The following is a 21,848-nucleotide window of genomic DNA, read 5'->3' as shown; positions in this document are numbered from 1 at the left end:
CTTCTTCTGGAAAGTTCTGATACTTGGGTCTGTGAAAGACAACTTTTTTTGTTTTGCATGCGAGCAACATCAGAGAAATATAGATTGCTCAGGCTTTTTCTGAGCAAACCGAGAGTTGTTAATGTGTACATTTACATTTAGGAAATCCAGTTCCAATAGACAAAACATGCTGGTATAAAATACACTAGACAGATACCATTACTGGATCACTACCATCACAAAAAGGGAAGGTTGAAGACAATCTGGCCAGAATTACTCAGGACTCCTTGGCCAGTAACCACATAATGATTTAAGGAAGCTCTCACATTTTGTCATTTTAATACTTGCTTTAATCTCTTTAAGATATCAAGTTCAACTAAATGGCCATTCCCTCCTTCTGATCATCGACAATAAAAAGGCAATACTTGAGATTTCAGCAAATTTATATTCTACCCACCTGGAGAATTGGGATTGGTTCCTGGATAGCTCCACAAAGAGTAATTTGAGTAGGAAAGAGGAAGCTGCACACCCAAGTATTTCAAGTCAATGCTCATTGTTGGGTCCACAGAATTCAACTTCAGTCCCACTACAAGAGGCAAGTATCAGTAAATGTCTCAATGCAGCAAGATGTTAAGAAAAAGAAAGTCAAGATATTTACTAAAAAATAACCCATTAAGTTATATACAGGTTTTCTAGCATTCACTCACCATTTTAAGAGACTTGAAAAAGAGCATTAGTGACTATAATTGTTACTTATACTGGATTTGCAGAGGGTATGAATTAAAAAGTGTTTTAGGGAATGGGAAATCAAGAAAAAAATTGAATTACTTTTCATAGTTTTCTTGGTTACTACTAAAGTTTCCACGGAAATTTATTAAGCTAGGTGCCAGTGTTGTAATAATTCTCACAATAGAAGTTTTTGTTTGTTCATTTTTTGAAGAAGTTCGCACGGTTTACATTCTTGAAGGCTGGAGTTACTGCCTGAATGCAATTCAGCTGACTATTTCGCATTTCATGTCACTACATAAATTATCAATCCTGCCAGTGGTACTTACACATCCCCTTCTCCACTGAACTCCATTCTTGTGCAAGAACATATACCACATACACTTCAGTTTCAACCAGCAATAAGACCCAGGAGCAAATCACATTTTAGTTCTGAAGAAGTGTGTGTGTGTGTTTGGAAATTATGATATAAATAAAGTTGTATTCAGACAGCGCTCTCAGGACTAGTTCATCAAATGATCAAGATCTCAGTAGGATATTTTTTTTCCAAGCTTGGCACTTTTTTTTTTTTTTTTAAAGCAGGAGGAAAAACAGCTATAAAGAAACTAAACAATCCATGTTGTTGATGCCACCACAAATGCTTAGCTGCCTACAACACCTCCCTTCATCAACTCCCCCAAAATACTCAAACTGAAAGACTTTACCCAGTCACAAAAGCTATCTTTATCCATGGCAAAACAAATGTAGACACAGAAACGCTGAGGAAAAAAACAAGCTAGTAAATTTGACTTAGTACATTTTTCAGAAAATATTGTTACACTGAATTCAAGAAATGACTGTTGTCAATCAAATTCAGCTCGCAGTCTGGAGTTCAGAACATCTCTTTTGGTTTTTAGCTATAGAAACCTACAAATGTTGCTCCTGTTGCCAACAAGTCTGAAATTCATGTATTAAATATGCAAGTTTTGAAACTGAAAATGTATGAACTGACAAGGCTCAGGACACATCAAGTAGTATTTGCACATACAGTAGAAACCTTGTTTTGGTGGTACACATTTATGTTCATAAGTGGCAACACAGTGACCTGATTACTGGCAGCCTGAAAACAATCACCATGGAACAAATCTCAGAGATGGCTGTTTAAACTGATACCATTATCAAAGACAGTCTAGTGAGATATAATTTTCAAATCTACATAGGGAAAATGAACAGCAAGCAAGCCAATCTAGCATTTTGTATAAAAACATGTCAACTGCAAAATGTCAAGATGCCATCTATTTCTTTTCAAACTCTATTTAAAATAAAGTGGAAAGCATACACAGTTTATTTTTCTTGACACTACATTTCAATTATTCTGTCATCTTCAAAAACAAGCCTAGCTTTGTTTAACACTCAAACAAAAATAAGAACATCACTCATACACAAAATCTATTATTTCAGTTTAGGATCATGAAGTAAAAAACACCCAGACAAAAACCAAGAGGATGACTCCAACAAGTGCAATGTGGAATGAATGCAGACAGCCTAAAGAGAACAAATGGTAACAGTAAGTATTATGTCTGTACTGACATCACCATACATGACACAAGAACAATCACTTTTATTGATTTCTACCATCTCCAGAGTATTGCTAATTTTCAGTTGCTGTAATCAAATAGTAGCAAATGAAGAACCTTAAGAACTTTCTTCTCTCCATCAGATGCAGCTGCTAAATCTGAAATACGATGCATGACAACAGTGCCTTTGATTTCCAGGAATATGATAAGGGATTCAAATTAGCTCAGATAGAAGAGGCATCCCATAGCATTGCAGTACTCCAGCAGGAGCCTTCCTTCTAACATGCTTAGGTTGAATTCCCTTCTTCCTGAAGCATCTTATTCCTGCAGTCCTGGTGCCTCTAAGATCTAGATAGCCTCAATCACCATTTTCTTAACTTCACAAATCAACAGCAATTGTGGGGTTCAGGTACAACCCCAACACATCATCAGTGAATCTCAAAAACAAACTTAAGCTTCTCAACTACATTTTCCAAAACCAAAAGCAGAGTTAACATTTGCTGTGTCCACTTGCCAAACTGCAGTGAGGACAAGAAAGATGGTAAGCTTCTAAAAAATGGCTGAAAGCACATTTAGAAACAGGCACTTCACATCTTCCAGACAGGAGGGAGCCATGCCTCTGCCTGTTCTGTGGTAGATGACGAGGAGGTATTAGTCACGATCTGTGGCCAAGAAATTTTGGAGAACAAGTATCAGAATCAAGAGGGCTAATGAGGCTGCACCAAGCTTCAGGATGCTACTTAGAATCAGTATGACTGGAAAAGACACAGCCCTTAAGTTTGGCCTAGAGGCACTCCCCAGCCGCCTTCTTATGTCTTATTGATGATGTTGGGGGCAGGGGGAGAAAGAAGGAGGAAAAAAACCCCAACAATCCCTCTCTCCATTAACATCATGTTCCTTTCCAGATCTCAAGTTTGCAATGGAAGGCAATAGATCTGTAACTTTTTGCAAGGTGAAGGTAATCTGAATAAAGATTAATTCCAGTTCACATGCAGCAGCTGAAGTCTACCAACAAAAGTACATGTATTGTAATTCATTTCACAGCCTGACCAAATTACATCTGTACCTATCTGTAGTAATGCTCTTGCTGCAAATAATCTTCACATAACTTCTTTTCTTTCTAAAAATTAGACAGCTGAGGGTCATTCTCTTCATTGCTGAATTTCAACATCTAACAGGCTCAGCAGATTACCATCCAACACTGGAAATGACGTTCACAAACATTAAGAAAGTCAAAATTCTTCAGACCTCTTTTTCTTAGCCTGACGCTTGACTTTTCTTGTCCATTTTGTATTATCTGTGAACTGCTCAACACCCTTCAGAAGGTACCACACACTTTACCACCACTCATTTACAAGCTGGAGGAAAAGCATGTGGGTTTTACACATTCCCAGTTGCAGGATCATCTCACAAGTAAAACAGCCCTCACTAGTGTTGTGGTTGCCAACGTACCATAATTTCATTATACTTTTCTTAGGTAGATAGCCTCCAGGAGGCCCACAATATAATCCTAAAAAGCCTTAACACTGCTGTAACATTTGCTTAGTGCTGTATCTAGCACCACCAGCAGCTGACCACACAAGGGATTTTACTACCATTTTTGAAATATGACAACACACGCAGACCTGTGAGGGCAGGTTGGCCAGTGAGGTCATTAGAAAATAGGGCCACCTATTTCTGGAATCATGGCAGGGGAAAACTGCGTTTAGACTGTCAACATTGATGCTATACCACCAAGGTACAACCTGGCTGGAGATGGGTTATCTTCTTTCATCCCTACCACGTCCAGGACAGAGCTCTAAGAGTTCTCTACTACCCTTCTTATGACTGCTTTGCCAAGGTAGAAGACAGGAGTGTCAGCTCAACACTAGCAAGACACAAAGGCACCCCTTTAAATAGTTGCAAAAAATGACAGGCTAGTTCTCCTCATACCCTGTGCGTAAACCATTCAAGACAATCCAGGGTTCTTCACAGTAGAAGCTCTGTGAGGACCCAAAATAACTAGTATCAGAGTCAAGATTGGTATTTGGAGTCTTAATCCCTACAGCATTACAGTTGTATGTTTGAAAAATTCAGGGCCAGAACCTCAAGAACACGAGGTACAACACTTCCATTCAGGTCAATTTCTTCATGATCTGTTCTGATGCCTATGTTAATGCCATCGGTCTCAGGACTACTATTGCTGAAGGCTTTCAACATCATCAGTAAAGAGAACATTAAGTTCTGCTGTGTTGATCCTTGACTTTCTTCCATCTGACCCCAGGATAATATTGTATATAAATAAAAGATCACAAGCTAGAAATACCTTGCTTGGCCCTCTTATGTGTCTAGTGAACCTGGATCTACAGTGACTCAAAGAAATACAGACTCAGACATAGCAAGTGTAGTCTTAGTGAAGTGTTTCTGGATCTCTAGCTCCTCTACTACCAGGAAGTGGCTATTTTCTATGGAGAAGTAAAATCAACTCGATAAGCTCTCTACAAGAATTAGCAAATTACGAAACAGGCATTGCCTGAAGTCTGAAGGCTCAGCGTCTTCTGCAAGAGGTATATAATGACATGCAGCCTCTTGCTCTGGTGATGGAGATTCAGGATTCATCTTTTGCCTCCTCCACCTCTTCTAGTTTGCAACACGAATGTGTGAAAACAAAAACATCTTTATTGGCTGACTGAACTTTTAAAGCCTCTAAGAAAAAAAAAAAACAGGTCAGACACCACAGATTCTCTCTCATTGCCACAAGTGGCAAGAGGGAAACTGACAGTTTCACAGAAATTTCCTTTCATACTCTCACATCTGTACATACACACCTGTATACTTTCCTGCATTTGAAAAAAACCAACCAAAATCAGATCCCAGCTGTATTGGGCATACACAGTATTACATCCAGAAGGAAATTATCAACTCAGTATGATTAAGTATAATATACAACCAGGTGCAACAATATGTACACTGCCTGCTTACCTTCCTGAAGGCTAGGATGTATTACTTGCTTATGCCTCAAGGTCTTCAGCTCTTCCATCAACTCCTTTTCCAGTACTTGTATTCTTGCTTGACAATCTAACTCAAAAAATAAAAAAGAGAGAACATATAAAAAACATTTACCATGCAAAAAATTGACTTAAATTATTAATTTTCCAGTATGTCTTTACAAATTCCCTTATCGCAGGGAATAGCCACTTACAAAAAAATACAAAAATGTACCTGGATCATTTGTAGTCAACAAGGGAGCCTGAAGATTCTGCGACTCTTCTCCTCCAGCTCTATCAACAGTGTGAATGTCAAGAGCTTCCTACGTACATAAAGAGCCTTGAATAAGTATAAGATACCTTAAAACACTGACTTAGATGCAAACTAGGCTACATCAAAATATCACCCAAACATTCAAAACATGAGATTGTTTAATAAACAAGCATGCATTCTTTTATACAGAACTCTAGATCCCACTATTTGCCCCCAAGTTGCTAAGAAGTAAGAAAATGTTATGATTAACATAGGGAGAAGATAAGAACAGATTTGGAAAGAGGCCATAAATCTCAAAACTTGGTTTAAAAGAAAATATATCTTCAGCTTATAAGTAGAAAGGGCTTAAAAATGAGACATTATAGAAGGTTTTGAATTTTACTCAAAATGGTTAGGTTTTACCTTTGATGCAAAGGACACAAAGAGGACTCCATCAACATCTTCAAGGTCCGGCTTAACATCTGGAAGGATACTCCCAGGCCCGAGAGAGCTGTTCTTGCTCGTTATTACAGTTTTCCCTATACCTTTAGGTGGTCGACCAGCCTTGGAAATTTTCAGTTTCCGTGGCCTTCCTCTTTTAGTTGTAACTGATGATAGGGTGTTTTGATTGCTACCAGAGCCTTTCAGGGACATAGGATTCTTCAGTATGCCAGGCCTTTTTCTTCCACAGATCTCTTTAGCTGAAAAGTGACAACTTACTGAGCCCCTGAGATTAAAATTAGGTGATTTAGATAGACCCCACTGGGCCTCTCTGATTGAAGAGTATTTCTGTGACATTTTACCCCCAGGAGATTGTTTTTTCATAACTAACTCCTCAGTTACAGTAGCTGTGCCTGAGCAAGAGCCTTTGTGATTTTCAAAACACACAGGTAAGGAATCCAGTATTGCACTCAAAGGGGATTTATCCTTCTTGCAAGAGGAGAGCATGGTCTGTGGCAGCTCAGATATCTTCACTGTGCTCTTTGTGACTGCACAAGGTTCCAAATAGACCACAGGCATCTTCCCACTATCCAGTTTTAACATTTTTGCTTTGGCAACACCTGAAGGACTGGTTAGCACACGCTTCCTAGACCTGAATTCTCCATCAATTCCATCTGTTTCACTGCGTCTCATCAGGTGTTTTTGTAGGATGGGATCTTCATCATCAGTGTTGGAATACTCATCAGTTTCTTCATCTGTGTCTTCCTGTTTCACACTTATTCCTTGTGTGCAAATACTTGACTCATAGTTGTAGTCATCTACTGGTTCCTCTTTAATGACTACATTAAAGTGTCCATTTGGGTCCAATGGGGATGCCACACGGGAACTGCTTTCATAACTGCTAGCAATGGGACTGGGGTGGGAGGGAGGGGACAAAAACAAAACAACACAAGATCTTTATCAAATCCCTTCCTTTACCGAAATTCCATCATCTCCCATAATCCTTGGCTACATATTGTAAAAAACTTTCAAAATGGTCTGAGACATGCGTCTGTTAAATAAGCTGTCATTTACAAGCTTACATTTTTAAAAGTAAGTGCTCGAGAAAAAAAAAAAATTGCCATCATTAAAAACAATCCAACCTCTTATCTGAAGGCAGCAGCACAATTTCCTTCCCTAGTAATTATCAGGGTGACATTTGCACCTTTTCCTATTTGAGACTCAGCGTGAACTCATGCTAAGCGATCACATTTTAAGTGCTCGGAAGTGGCCTTAGTTTGCTGTGTATCTCATTAAGTCACCATACTAAAGCCACTGTGCTTGCAAATAAGAAGCCAAGTGAGCGCTTAATGCACTTCAGTTTACATGATTTAACTAAAGTTTTAGTTAATTTGTCCTGAAGCCACATACAGACAACCCCTAAATTCAACTGTTGTTCGAACACTTACAGAATGTTAATATCCTATTGAATTATGGTCCACCTACCACTAAGGCTGAGTATTAACCTAACCAGAATTTGACACACCATGCATTAGATACTGAAAACTAACAGTGCAGCCAGTTATGCTCCAATGATGGGCTTCTTTGAGGGACAGACACATCAGTCAAAAAATTGCAGTCAGCAGTTTTAAGTGCATCAGAAGCTGGCTCCTCATCATAAGAGGAAACAGCTAAGATATGAAAACAGAAACTCATATCCACAACAAACCTCAGAAAATAATAGTCAGAACTTATTTACTAAACATATCAGACAGTATTCTAATACTCCCTTTATATATATTTTATAAGATACTATAAATAATTTTCATAGAATCATAGAATGGTTTGGGTTGGAAGGGACCTTAAAGATCATCTGGTTCCAACCCCCCCGCCATGGGCAGGGACACCTTCCACTAGACCAGGTTGCTCAAAGTCCCATCCAACCTGGCCTTGAACACTGCCAGGGATGGGGCATCCACAACTTCTCTGGGCAACCTGTTCCAGTGCCTCACCACCCTCACAGTGAAGAGCTTCTTCCTAATATCTAATCTACATCTACCCTCTTTCAGTTTAAAGCCATTAGCCCTTGTCCTATCCTATTTTAATTATGTTAAATTATTATTCGAATTTTTAACCTTATGTTATTAAAATATTATTAAAAATAACAATATTTGTTAATGTTAGTTAATGCTAACACAATTTCAAACATAAAAAACATTATTTTAATAACAATATATTATATATAAAGGGAATATTGAGATAGATATAGATATATATATAGTGTGAGTATTTTTTCATTATTATTATTATTATTATCCATCTCCCCCCTTTAAAGAATGACTGTGCTCTGTTGAACCCCTGGCTGGGATTGAGGGAGGGGCAGATGTGGAGGAAGAGGCTGCTTCTGCCTTGTATAGACTGAGGACATACTTAAGGGAGAAAAGCTGGGACACACAAGAGTCACAACATGGAGTTGGGAGTCTCCTCCTAATGAAGAAAGACTGCAGTGTTAAAACAGGAAGCAGACAGTCAAGACACAGATTTATATATTTACATATAAAATTCCTAAGAACAAGACAGAACCTATCTAGAAAACCTGCTGCAATTCAGAAGGATGGTAAGTAACCAGAATTAAGCTTGAAGTAAAAACCTGCCTTGTGAGGGAATAGCAGGCAGTGGGAGAGTGGCATTCTAGTCCTGTTTTTTCTACTGTCTTCTCTAGCCAATGAGTTTCCTATTAGAACGTTTCTAGCATTCATTTAATTAAGAATGTCAAATGTAAGATTAAAAAGCCTTTCTTCTTCAGTGAGTTTACTGTAAAAGAAGTTCTAAGACAATCCACTTAGAGGTTATAGGCAACTCAAAATCCTGTCACATTACAGTTAGAGGTTCATTCAGTACAGCAGATCCACAATTAGAGTCAATGCTATTAAGATCTGAATCATCTGCTCCTCTACCTTAAAATTCTCTAAAATAAAGAGACCAAAAAACCTAATAAATTTGCTGGCCAGGAATAAATTTCTCATTTGAGTTCTACTGTTTCCAGTTGGAAGCCCACTAAAGCCTAGACTTACACAGCCATCTTCCTTTATCTATTGGAAGATGTATACTCAAGCTAAGGATTACCTTTCTATTAGGGATCTGGACAGTATCCAAAACAAAGTACCCCTGTTGTAAAAAATGAAATTTCTGGACACAAATGTTACTCTGCATATTGCAACCATAAGCCAGATGGTGACAAGGGTGGGTGAAGTATCACCCATGTACGCGTATGTACGAGAAGATCAAGTATTTGCACAAAAGGCTGAGCACCATTTTTCTAGATAAATTCAGATGCAATTATCAACTTTTCAAACAACAAAAAAGTTGCTTTTTAGCACTGAAGTAATTTCATTTGGCCCTTAGTTTGTGAAGTTATGTGCAACATAAGCAGTCACAGAAAATTCCCTTCCTATATCCTATGGGAAGATGAATCATGCACATTTGTCCTCTCAGAATCCACAGCTTAATCTGAGATCAGGTAAAAATGGTGAAATAATGTCTTAACTAGCTCTTTCTTCACCTGATATGGAACAATGCTCATATTTAAGCAAACTTCTTTATACCCCAAGTAATGTATTTGGTACCCTCGCAATAAAACAGTAAAAGCAGAGAAAACGCTTTCTTGCATTTTACCAAATTAAAAACCATTTAGCTGCTCATTTATTGAAAGTACTGACATATATGGGGTTTTTTATGGATCATCTTAAAATATACCATGGAAAAAAAAAAATCTGATTTCTTTTGTAATTAACCTAGCAATCTGTGGCTGAGGTTTGAAGGATGATCACTTGCCTTCCTCTTCCAAAAGGAAGGCAAGGAAAGAAGGAAAGTAAACTGTCAGGCTAAACACAAGACAACTAAGTTAGAAAAACAAGGCTATCAGAACATTAAAAATCCCACAGTATTTGTATTTTTGAAGCAGGAAATTCAAAAGACCCTGGAAGGGAGAAAGGGTACATTAGCCTGCAACACTTAAGAACCCATAAAGTTTGCTTGTGGCTCCCTCCATGACCCCAACATCTGAGTGGTTCCAGGCATAAACATTCCTATAGAAGTGTCCACAACACACATTAAACATTTGTTTTCTTTACAATCCACCTGATGAAACTAAACATACTACCAGGCCACAGGAAAAAAAACCATACTACCTTGTATAAAGAAAACAGTCCTTTATTTCCAAAGTGTGCTAATACCTCAAGATTAAAATTATTTCTCAGGTATATGCAACCTTTTACATAGTTCCATTCTCAAAAATATCAGAAGAATTGAGCATTGGTGGGAAATATTAGATACTACAGCACTAGGAACTCCACTTCCTTTAGTGATCGTTATCTGAGATGCAGCAGTTCCCAACTTCTGATTCTCACCCAAATCTAAACTCAGCAGAAATCACTACCCTGCGTAAAAGCAAGATAGTGCCTATCAAGTACTAGTAATAGCTTGCCTATGACAGAAAAAAAAAAAAAATCACCCAGTCTTGATTAATATGTAAATATTAACATGTCTAGTTTGATAAAGAAAAATGCCACTTGCTCAACACTGTCCTTGAAAGGCTGACATATTTATGAACAGATCTCAACTGCATGGCATGAAAACACTGTGAACAGATCTGAAGGAAAAAGGAGAACTCATGTTCTGGAAAACTCCAGCACGTAAGACGACAGTTCTTGGATGAGATCAATTTTTCTCTTTCCAAGTACAGAATCTGACTTTTTCACATGGATTACAAGAACATAAAATGAAAAGCTGGACAATGTTTAAGGGTAGTTCTAAGGACTGTGGTAACATTTATTCATCAAATGACAGATGCTTCCAAGCCCAGAATAGAGAAAAACCCTTTCCGGTCTTTCCCTGTCTGTGCAGCTTTTAGCACATTTTAGAGATAAATTGTCTCGGAGGTGAAACCAGGGAAGCCATCTAACATGCTCTGGACTAAAAGAAATTAAGTCTGCCAATTTGCATCATTTGTTCTTAAGGAAGATCCTTGAGTCCTTAAAATGATGGGTTTTATTCCTTGGGAAAGAACAGAACCAAAAAACCCCAAGTCATTCAATTCAAACGGTTCTCCAAATAATTTGCTGCAATGACCCTCTTCGGGCAAACAAAATGATCAAAAATTTAACTTTTTCAACTGCAGCTGACCCCAAGGAGAAAGAAAAACTACTTTGAGGACAAAATAAACCTTTCAGTAATTATTTTCAGAGTTTTACTGTTTTACTTCCAATATGCACAGTTATCTAAACACTTCTCCACGCTGTATTCTTAGGAACTAAAGAAAGCCCATCCTCTCTGAAATCAGTGTACTTTCAGTCTTCCAAGATGGGTTTCTCTAGAATTTAAAACAGTATTTCTGGAGAAGTCTAGAAGATGTTCTTCTTCCTAATACACTGACACTGGAAAATACTGCAAAAGAAAGTTTAGGGCACTCTAGAACTCCAAACAATTCTAGTATTCTTAAGAATTATTACAACTAAACTCAATAAAGTCTCAAAGAAGGGAGAACTTTGTAATCTGAAGTTTTTTCAGTTACTTAAAAGGCAAGGAGATGCTTTCTGCAAGGAAAAAAAAAAAACCAAAACCAAACAATCGACCAAACCTCTGTCCTCTCTGAAACACACTGATGTATAGCAATACAGCCTTTAAAACAAACTGTGTAACTTTACTTCCTCTAAGCACTGACCTCTAATTACACCATTAACATCATCCTGATACCCTGCAGTTAAATAATTTCTTGTGTGTACTGATCTACATAAGGCTGCTTTTGTCACGTAAGTCTTTGGCAAGTTAAGTCTGGTATTCACGGACAGACATAAAGAAACATGGCAGGAGAGAAACCTCCTTTTTTTTTTTGTTATTTTTTTAAATCACTTCTCAGGTTTGAAGTATTTCTAGCATCTCTTGACACAGACTAACCATTCACCAAATCTGCTCTATTCTATTGTTTAGATTTTGGAAACTAAGTGAAAGTGGAGTAAAATAATAGGTTTTGCCAGGCTTGGTTTACCAACACGAACACTCACTGCTTAGAAGGTTCGGTACTATGGGTAGGCTCTTAATATACACTAGATTGCTTTACTACTATGTGTGATATGAATGGAAGGGTTCAAAAAATCAATACTGGATAAGGACGTAGACATAAAATTATCACAGAGTAAATTAAGGTCTGAACAGTGTTAACAGTTATTCTGAAGTACTTCTGTAGGTGCAGATTCTCTTACCTCACAGCAAACATAAGGCAACTGACTACCAACAGGCAGGCTACCTCATCCCACTTTGTGGAATAAAAGAATTCACACAAACAGCTATTGACAAAAAAGTGGTGTGCTGCCAGTTACAACTGCCTCGTAGCAAACCTACTCATACCCAACCTAAATACCCATACACACCACACATCCTCACCCACCCACTAAAGAAAATTGAAGATACAGAGACAGCGTGTCGCTGTGGTAAGCAACCCTAAAAAGAAAGGCAATGTTTTGATGACTGCAATGTGGTCTGTTTAAAACTCTGAAAAATTAGTCTTCTAAAATGCCAAGAGGGTTAAGAGAAATCCCTCAACACTTCTTTACATAGGGAGTTAAATAGGAAAAAATACTGAACTCTTACACTCTTCAGACACATTAGAAAGTCCAAACCAATAAGATAACTGTTTAAGCAACAAAAAGCTTTTAATAATACTAAGTGTTCTGTCATTTCAGGTCAGGCAACCTGTAGCTGTAAATCTGTATACTGAGCATCCTATTATTTAATGTTTTACCAAACACCCCACTCAACCAGTATTTGTGCTAAAAATAGAATGTTAACCCACCTTTCAGAGACTTCTTGTTTTAGCTTTGGCACATCACCCGAAGACAGGTCAGTGTCCAGGAAACCCAGGAAGTCCCTTTCTGCATTAAAGGACTCTTTGTCCAGATCAATGTCTGATGGGTTTTGACCAATGAATGAAGAATCTAAACTTCTCTGATGCAAATCTAATGCGTCAACTTCAGCAGGGCGACCACGAATGCTAGCAGCGCTAAAAACATCACCTGCTTCCAATTCTAAGTTACTGTTTTGTTTCACATCACGCTGAGGTCGACTATTCAACCCATCATCTCTGAATCCTTTAGCAAAAGGATTGTAATCTATTTTCAGCTGGGTAATCTGGATGTTCTGGTAGGCTGTAACTGCGAAGAACTCTGTCTGTGGAAAGGTAAATGTATGGACATCAGGGCCATTGAGCTGAATGACTTCTGTAGCTTTGTCTGCAGGCACCAAGTGAAGTCGTGGCAGATAACGGTGCATAGAATGCAAGATTATATGACCCTCCTGGTCCAGGGTATTGTTGGTAAGTTTGAGTTTGTAGAAGGATACGGGCTGGTGCATCCAGTACTGGCCAGTGGAAGGAGATTCTGGATGAATAAACACTCGCCCAAGAACATGCGGTTCTGCCTTCCCACTGGGCTCCCACCAACGGCCATTCCATTTGTATCGGTGATTGTCCACAGGGGATATGTCCATGACTAGGATGTACCTCTGAGTGGCATCCAGACCTGTAATCCAGTATCGGCAGTATGGGAACATGCGCCTCCCCTGCTTCGTCAGAATCATCTCTGTGTTGCGATGGTAGAATTCATTCCACATACTGTTGTTATCTAGGGTGACGGTAATGCCCCCTGAGACACAGTCAGCTGGGAGACAGGTCTTGACTTTGGATTTTATTGGAGTTGATACACTGCTGGCGAGAGCACAAGCATCACGGTTTGCTACTAGGATTCCTTGGTCAGCTTTACCGTTTCCCTGCTGCTGTTTCAAGATTACAAAAAAAGCAGGTGCTGCACCAGACACAGTCCCACCATCCCGGCTACCCAAGACAATCTGCTGTTTCTCCATGATGAGCACTCTTACAAGTTCTCAAATCAACTGCAAATTCTGCACAGTTCTGATAATCTTCTATGTGTGTTCACCATTCTGGAAAAAAGGAAAAACCTGTCAAAATTATTCAAATACAGTCTAAGAAAGTAATTAAGTCTCCTGAGAAATCCTTTTTGTAACAGTTCTCCACATTAAAAACTTAAAAGATAATCAGTACTATAAAATCGAGCACAATTGGGATATATCAAATCAAGGTTGCCTGTGTGTATATAATTTAGGACAATCAGGATATATCAAATCAAGGTTGCCTGTGTGTATATAATTTAGGCCTTACAGACATGGGGGCTATGACATCTTTAAACTGCGTTTTCATGTAACGCTTTGCCACAAGAAGACTCCTTGCTTTGCTTGATATTTCAAAGTGCTCTTTGTTCTGATATTGCCTCAACTCTTCATCTCTGACACAAAGGCAGAAGTCATTTGCTCTTGCCAGAAAGAGTTCCTAGAGGTCCCAAACTCCTGAAAGATGAAAAGGGGGAAAGAAAGGAAAAAGACAAAAAAAAGTTAAAAGCATTTCCCCCAAATTTCTTCATTGAAAAAGACTGAGTTTGTGTGTTTGGGACTTCTTTGCCCACCCCGCGACACCCCCCCCCCAACCCCAAGAACTTCTAAACTCCTGTCTAAGGCAGAGACAAAGAATAAAAGGGGAAAAAAAAATAGTTGAAACAGATAAGCTTTGGGGCAAAATTGACAAACTAACCCCCCAAAAAGCCATGCAGCTAAGATTAAATGGATGAATGTGAAGCACCAGGCAATCTTAGCTACCTCTATCTTCTAAATTATGGAAATAATTTAAATTGAGTAAGAAAACATTTGTACTGTTATGCTTAGCCTAATCACTGTTTAGGGAACTAAAAAAGTTACCTTTATCTGCACATACACAACTCCACTTTTGTGTGTCTACCTCACAAGTTAACTATTATGTCAACACTCTAACAAAAGATCATAAACAACTTCATTTTTCAAACAGCCTGTACCTTCCTTGGTGTGAAAATTTAAAGCGCTTCTGGTAACTCACAAGAATGCCATTCGCACATTCAGATGTTTGTATTTTGATCCTTATTATATATGGAATACAAGACTGACAAAAAATGATTGACTTTTGTATCAAATGTCTAGTTGGTGGGAACCAGAGACAACAGTGAATTACCATCACTAGGAGTTAGTTGCTTGCAAACGATCACATGTCTTTCCAGAGAATTAACTCAAGTCCACAAGCTTTAAGTGAACTAGGCATTCGATAAGACATATTTATTTTGTTAGGACTGGGTTACTGTAGGAGGAAACATTCCTCTGTGCAAACCAGCTGCCGCATGCATGTGGGAAATGACCTCAAAGCTCAGGAGGCAGGCAATTTACACTCTGCGATAAATGTTCTTGACGCCTAGGAAATATGAGAGACCTACTTCCACCCTTTAAACTTGGCACTTTAAAATTTCATGTAAAAGTTAAATTGGAAGAAAAACACGAAACTGTTCTCCGCAGGTTTTGAGATCCGTGAAGTTACAAGATCTGGTTTTCAGTTTTGCTTTGAGGAGGAAACACTTCCCCACAAACACACCCACAACCAACCACCCACGACTACTTAATAGAATCTAGAATGCAAAATGAATTGGCTGTTCAAAATCAGCTTCATATTTTCTATTTTAAGAACATTGCCCTGCTTTTCAATAGAGCGCATCTTAAGTCACAGCAACACAAAAGCTATCCCCCCAAAAAAGTTTTTTCACGTGTACCTATAAAAACACAACAGAAATATAAGCCTCTATTAAAAATCAGATGTGTGGAGTGGGAAGAAAGAAATCACGTCCTAAGTTGTATGTGATTTTCCACCAACTTACTCTCTCTAGGTACACATACAGCATGTTTACATGTATATTGAACATACAATCATAAAGTGAGTCTATATTAATGCTGTGCGATATACGTCAAAATCGTACTAGCTCACGAAAGAAATACACTACCAAAGTTATTTCAAATCTGGTTTAAGATACGCAGAGAGCCTGTAACTTTAAATTTCCTTGAGCTAGAACTCACACGTGCCAGAAATAAATTCAAAAAAGCTCAACCACCATGCACTCAGCAAAAATTCTATGCATACAAAGAGCCACAGTTTCTGTTTTCCAACTTTTAAAGTTCTTATGCTGCGCTGTTGTATTTATTTCTACCGTAAGCACCACACACAGTATCAAACCAGTCTAAGACGTGCGTGGTTACAACGCGATTATGCGCAATTACAGTACCCAAAAGCTACGTTATCTCAGTGCTACCGCGGTCTATTACCAGAACAGCTTCACACGTTTTATTACACTTGGTCATACCCGCTAGCCTGTTTTATTAAAGCACGGCGTTTCGAGGAAAACGCGTGTATTTGTGGAAGCTGAAGTTCTAATCGGGTTCAGGGATTTCCCTTCCCCGCCCGCCCGCAGACCTCACATCCGAGAGGCAACCCTCACGCCACCCCAGCCTTGCAGACCAGACCGCGACCGACGGACGCGACGCGGGCGGCCGACGAGTTCCGCACGGGTTTCTCGTGCCGAAGGGCAGGCGCCGTCCGGCGCAGCGAGCCGATGACGACATCTCGCTGCCCTCCCGCAGCGGAGCGCCAGACCCGCGGCGCGGCCCGCCAACCGCCGCCGCGTTGCCGACGGGAGCGCGGCGCCGGGTCCAATGGCAGCGAGCGCTGAACGCGCGGCGCTGCCGTTCAACGCCGCGGCAGCGGTGCCGCCCGCCCGGGGACCCGGAGGGGCGGCCCCGGCCCGGCAGGCTGCGCCCAATGCAGCGGAGCGGGGAGCGGGGGAGGGGGGGGGTGGGCACCGGGGGCATGTGCCGTCACGGCCAGGGACCGAGCGGCGCACTCGTCGCTTTTAATGCCCCCACCCCCCCCCGGACGGCCCCCAGCCGGAAGCCTCGGGACGGAGGCAGGCGAGAGCCGCCAGGGCCTTTCCGGGCGCGGCGGATGCCGGAACCACCGCCTAGCGCCGGCTGGCGGAGGGCGGCAGGACCGGCGCACGTGGAGAAGCCGCGCCGCTCCTCGCCGCGGCCCTGCCCGCGCTCCCGAGGCGATCCCGCGCGCGCGGCGGGGCGGGGCGGCCCCGAAGCGGCGCCTCGCGTCGCCGCCGGAGAGCGGCCCGCGGGCCCGGGCCCCGTCGCCTCGTGCCTACGCCTGGTGTTAATTTTCGCAGTTAAGGGAGGAGGAAGGGAGGAAGGAGGGAGGCGGGCGGGAGGCGCGCGGGGCCGGCGCGCGGCGCGGCCGGCGCGGCCGGCGCCCGCCCCCGCTCCCCGGTAGTTACCGTGCGGCGAGGCGAGGGGCCTCCCACTTCCTTTCTCCTCACGCGGACCGTGTGTCCGCCAGCTGGGGACAACGTGCGTGCGCGCCGCGGTGACGTCACCGCGCCGCAGCGCGCGCAGGCGCGCCGCCGGCTGGCGCCCCCCTCCCTCCCGCCTGCCCGTCACGTGCCCGCGCCGAGCGCGGGGCCCGGCGCCCGTCCCCGCGCAGCGCCGCGCCGCGCCGCGCGCGGGGAAACTTCTCGAACGGGCGCGGGCGCGGCCCCCCGCCGCGCGCACCGCTGCGGCGCCGGCGGCCGCCGCCTTCGAAGCCCCGCGGGGCCGCAGCACCGCCGCCGCGGCCCCGCCTCCCCGCCCGACGAGCGGCGGGCGAGGCGCCCGGCCGCACCGTTCTCCCCCCTTCCCCCCCCCCCGCCGCCGGCGGAGAGGCCCGGCCGCGCCTCAGGTCACGGGTCTGGCGCGGGGCCCGCCGGCGGCGGGGACGCGCCTCCCGCGCTGGCACGCGACGGCCGTGGGGCGGCGCCGGCGGGATGCGCGCCCGGCAGCCGCACGGGGCCGGGCAGGGTCGGCGAGCGCCGCGCCCCGGGCCGGCCCCGGCAGAGCCCTGCCGCTCGCCGGGCTCCTCCGCGGTCCTGCGCGCCAGGGCGCACCGGCGTCGCTGAGGGAGCCTCCCCTGCGGGCAAGGCCGCAGCGGCACCGCGCCGCCACCCCCGGGGCGGAGGCTGCCCGCCCCGTCGCCGCTTTCTCGGGCAGGCGCCACCGATCTCCTCGGCAAAGGCAGCGCGCACCACGCCTCCAAGTCCCGGGGGAGAGCTGACGCCGGGACACCAACGTGGGTACCCGCACCGCCCGCCTCCCTGGGAAGAAGGTCCGTCGAGGAGGTAACGCTAAAGTGGGGATCGGCATTAGTCTCCATCCCGCTGCGCAAGTTTTCCCTGATCAGCCGGAGGAGCCCAAGTCAGAATTGGACCCTACGACACCAAAGGCGAAGAAGCGCCCCGTCACTTTCAGACAGCAAACACGCACTTGTCAAACCGTGCCCCAGGATAACCGAGTGCCCAAGGCCTGGCGTCCTCTGTGATGTCAGGCAAACTAGTCAACCAACAAAACCCGGCTTGGCACAGTCTGGGCATAACCTTAACAGAGTCTTCCCGCCCTCAGCACCTAACCGAGCAGTGTGCCACACCACCCCTCGAGCGGCGGTCCTTCATGTACGTCAAGGAAATTACATTTTGTCAATCAGGCACTTCTGAGAACAAGCCCACTAAAACAGAATTCTGAACGCTAAGGGAATTCACACCAAAATGCAGCATGGCTGCAGGTAAACACCTCTGTGAGGCCCCCCAACCCCCTTTTTCCTTTAAGGATATTTATTTTACAACACTGCATCCACGAGGAGAGATATTTACACAGCAGTGCCAGAAAGTCAAGGCATCAGAGTTAGCAGGCTGACACCAAGGTCCAGAGTCACCCATAGACCAGAATTTTGTACTGGCTGCTGCCTACTACAGACTGTAACTTCACTAGGGCTGCTCCTCCGTTTAACTAACAAACACAGCTGTGCCTTTGCTGTCAGGACACAGAAAATGGGCAAAACGAGCAACGTTAAGAAGGCCAGCACCCCTTTGAAGGTTTCTTGGCAACAGAAGTTTATACTCTGGGAGATCATCTCAGAAGCACATAACTAAAGAAAATACGTTTTTAGGACACTTGAAAAACGCACATCAAAACAGTAATGTAGGTAGGTCTATAGGAGAAGACCATGGAGTATTTTTTCCCTTTCAACTAGAAGAATGAACTCAGGCTGAAAAAACTGACAATTGAACACATCCGCTGTACAGAGAAACTGCTTAAATACAAAATTCTGCAAACATGAAAGAATCTAACATTGTGTGTTTGATACTTCTAGCAATTTATAAAGGAGGTATGGACAGAGGCAAAAGGGAAGCTTTAGCCCCATTGTGCTGGTTTTGGTTGGGACTTTCTTCACAGTAGCTGGTGTGGGGCTATGTTTTGGATTTGTGATCAAAACAGTGTTGATAACACAGGGACATTTTAGTTACTGCTGAGCAGCGCTTACACAGAGTCAAGGCCCTTTCTGCTTCTCACACCACCCCACCAGCAAGGAGGCTAGGGATGCACAAGAAGTTGGGAGGGGACACAGCCGGGACAGCTGACCCCAACCGACCAAAGGGATATTCCAGACCATATGATGTCATGCTCAGCATATAAAGCTGGGGGAAGAAGAAGGGAGGGGGAGATGTTCGGAGTTATGGCATTTGTCTTCCCAAGTAACTGTTAGGCATGATGGAGTCCTGCTTTCCTGGAGATGGCTGAACACCTGCCTGCTGATGGGAAGTGGTGAATGAATTCCTTGTTTTGCTTTGCTTGCATGCACGGCTTTTACTTTACCTATTAAACTGTCTTTATCTCAGCCCATGAGTTTTCTCACTTTTACCCTTCTGATTCTCTCCCCATCCCACCAGGGGGGAGTGAGTAAGCAGCTGTGTGGGGCTTAGTTGCCTACTGGGGTTAAATCATGACACCCATATACTAAATAAGGTTGGCATGGTGGAAGGGAAACACCCCAAATGCAGGCAGATTTGGAGAGAAAAAAGGTTCAGAGGAATTAGAAGGAGACACCAAAAATATCAGAGGGAGATGGTATTCTTTTTGTTAAGGGTCATGTTCAGCCATTCTCTAGAACAGCTTCACATGATGGTTCTCTCTCAGAAGCTTCTAAAATATCTTTGCACAAGAAAAAGCCATGGCTAACAGCCACGTGCTTTCACGTTTCATATAGCAATTGTGAAGTAAGGGCAAGAAAAGAATCAAGAAACCATTCCAGTTTCATCGGACATTGGGGAACCAGGGTAGTCCCAACCAGCTGAGAGAGAGCATGTACCAGCACCTGGAACAGGGCTGTGGCATCGGGGCTAAAGTGTCCAGAAGCCAGCTGCTGGGCAGACTGAGTGTCTAAGCCCAGGAAGGGAGGGAATCTACCTTGTACAAACATATGCCTGTGTGTATATATAAAAAAAATATACACACACTCTCACTAGCAGACCTCCATCCTGCTCAGATAGGGAGGGGAGCAGGATAAGGCTGTTGCTGCTGTGTTCCTGTATCTGTGTCTGCCTGATCTGTGTGGCCACATATGTATACATGTGCATGTCATGTATACATGTGCTCTATGTGCTTGTGTCTACCTGGAATACATTTTCAGCCTCGCTACTGGTTATACCTGGGAGCACGGAATTGCAGCAGCCTCAAGGTGTCAGATCCAGCACAGTATTTTTCCCTTAAACTCAATCAGAAATAATTACACCAATTAAAAAACTAAGCCACATTGTCCAAGATTGATCAGGACCATTTTATACCTACAGCAATCACATATTAGGTATAGCGGTCATCAAGTTTTAGGGTCACAGGATACATTAACACTCTATTTTGTATTAAGCAATATGTTTCTGAACAGTGACAATACAGAAGTAAGTATTTTTTCTTCAGCAAGAGGGCCATTTGTGCGACTAAGAGCAGCTGCGCAGAACTGAATAGCAGACAGTGCCACGTTCATGGCCCACAAGCCACATGTTCCAGTGATGATAAGAGAAGCAATACCGGAGGCTGTTGACATTGCAAGGGATTTTGCCACCATTTTACCTAGCATAGGTAGAAACCCTTGCCTGCAGCAAAAGCAGAACCTCTTGTTTATCAGGAGAACAGATTCACCAGTAGAAGTCACAGCAGTACCACAGATTCCTACCAGCCTAAGTAAGCCGGTTCTGAGCAGTTTATAGCTAACAAGAAACAGGAGTACTGCAATAAAGAACTACATCCCATTTAGAGCAGTATAAAGACCAGTTTTAAGACCTCGTTTGTGCTAAACACCAATTGGCAGCATAGAAATGAACTGGTTTGCACCAGCTGAATACTGCCCTCCGTGACCAGAGGGAGTTACCCTATACTAACCAGTAATGTGATGGTCATATTTGAAATGCTGAAGTTCACTACCAAGGAGTACCCTCGTCCCCAGAATGCTTCTTTAAGACATACTCCCTGCTTTGCAGCACCTTGAAAGTATGAACTACAATCTTTACAAACTGTGTTCCAGCACCCAGTAAATCACATTCTTTCAGTAACACTACAAGCATAAAGCAGCAGTTCAAGCCTACACACTACAAGTAACATGGAACCTGTAACTTTCACCACCCAGCAGCCCAGAGATTGCTAGCTGGAGCTGTAACAAAAAACTGTTCTTCAGCCACTCTTATTTCTAACCTGTCTCCAAAAAAAAAGAAAAAAAAGATTCAGTAAAGATTCAGTAACAGATCACGAGCTGGAGGGTCACAAGGCGCAGGCCTTGCTAAAGATCTGTATGTGGAAGAGCAACATATGTTGCAGACATAGTTAAGCAGAATGTAACAGTTGCCAACCTGTGGAAAACATAAAAGAGGTGCCAATTACATTTTTTGTTAGCAATCCCCTTTTCAGTTCCAATACAAAGATCTCTACTACACAAGCAGATACATGACAGGACATTTCTGTCATACAGTATACTTTGAAAGACACTACTACTGGAGCATTACTGGAGCATAAAGGAGGCTTTCAGCTCTCAAATTCACTAGCTAAAAACGAGCACTAGCTGAAACTAGACTCACTAGCTGAAAACAGCAGCTATCAAAACGAACCGTGCCAGTGTAA

The 21,848-nt window shown here is 43.0% G+C and overlaps 1 protein-coding gene across 11 annotated transcripts in view; it reads right to left on the bottom strand.

The window, feature by feature from the left end:
* The window catches only part of MGA (MAX dimerization protein MGA), a 65,434-nt gene that overhangs the window by 38,674 nt on the left and 4,912 nt on the right, over positions 1 to 21,848 (bottom strand). For 9 of the 11 annotated variants that reach the window (XM_052782159.1, XM_052782160.1, XM_052782153.1 and 6 more), the window contains exons 2-6: positions 12,751 to 13,892; positions 5,904 to 6,834; positions 5,463 to 5,550; positions 5,223 to 5,318; positions 437 to 565 (exon numbers count right to left, since the gene is read on the bottom strand). In XM_052782159.1, coding sequence (XP_052638119.1) covers positions 437 to 565; positions 5,223 to 5,318; positions 5,463 to 5,550; positions 5,904 to 6,834; positions 12,751 to 13,814 — 2,308 coding nt within the window. In that variant the 5' untranslated portion in view covers positions 13,815 to 13,892. Of the gene's footprint in view, positions 1 to 436; positions 566 to 1,508; positions 2,230 to 5,222; positions 5,319 to 5,462; positions 5,551 to 5,903; positions 6,835 to 12,750; positions 13,893 to 17,149; positions 17,253 to 21,848 lie in introns of those variants that run through there. The other 2 variants (XM_052782152.1, XM_052782161.1) reach the window with 2 other exon arrangements.

This window comes from Harpia harpyja, chromosome 3, assembly GCF_026419915.1.
Source record: "Harpia harpyja isolate bHarHar1 chromosome 3, bHarHar1 primary haplotype, whole genome shotgun sequence".
NCBI lineage: Eukaryota > Metazoa > Chordata > Aves > Accipitriformes > Accipitridae > Harpia > Harpia harpyja.
Note: the sequence above shows the minus strand (reverse complement) of the source record. Positions and strands in the feature narration are given on the sequence as shown.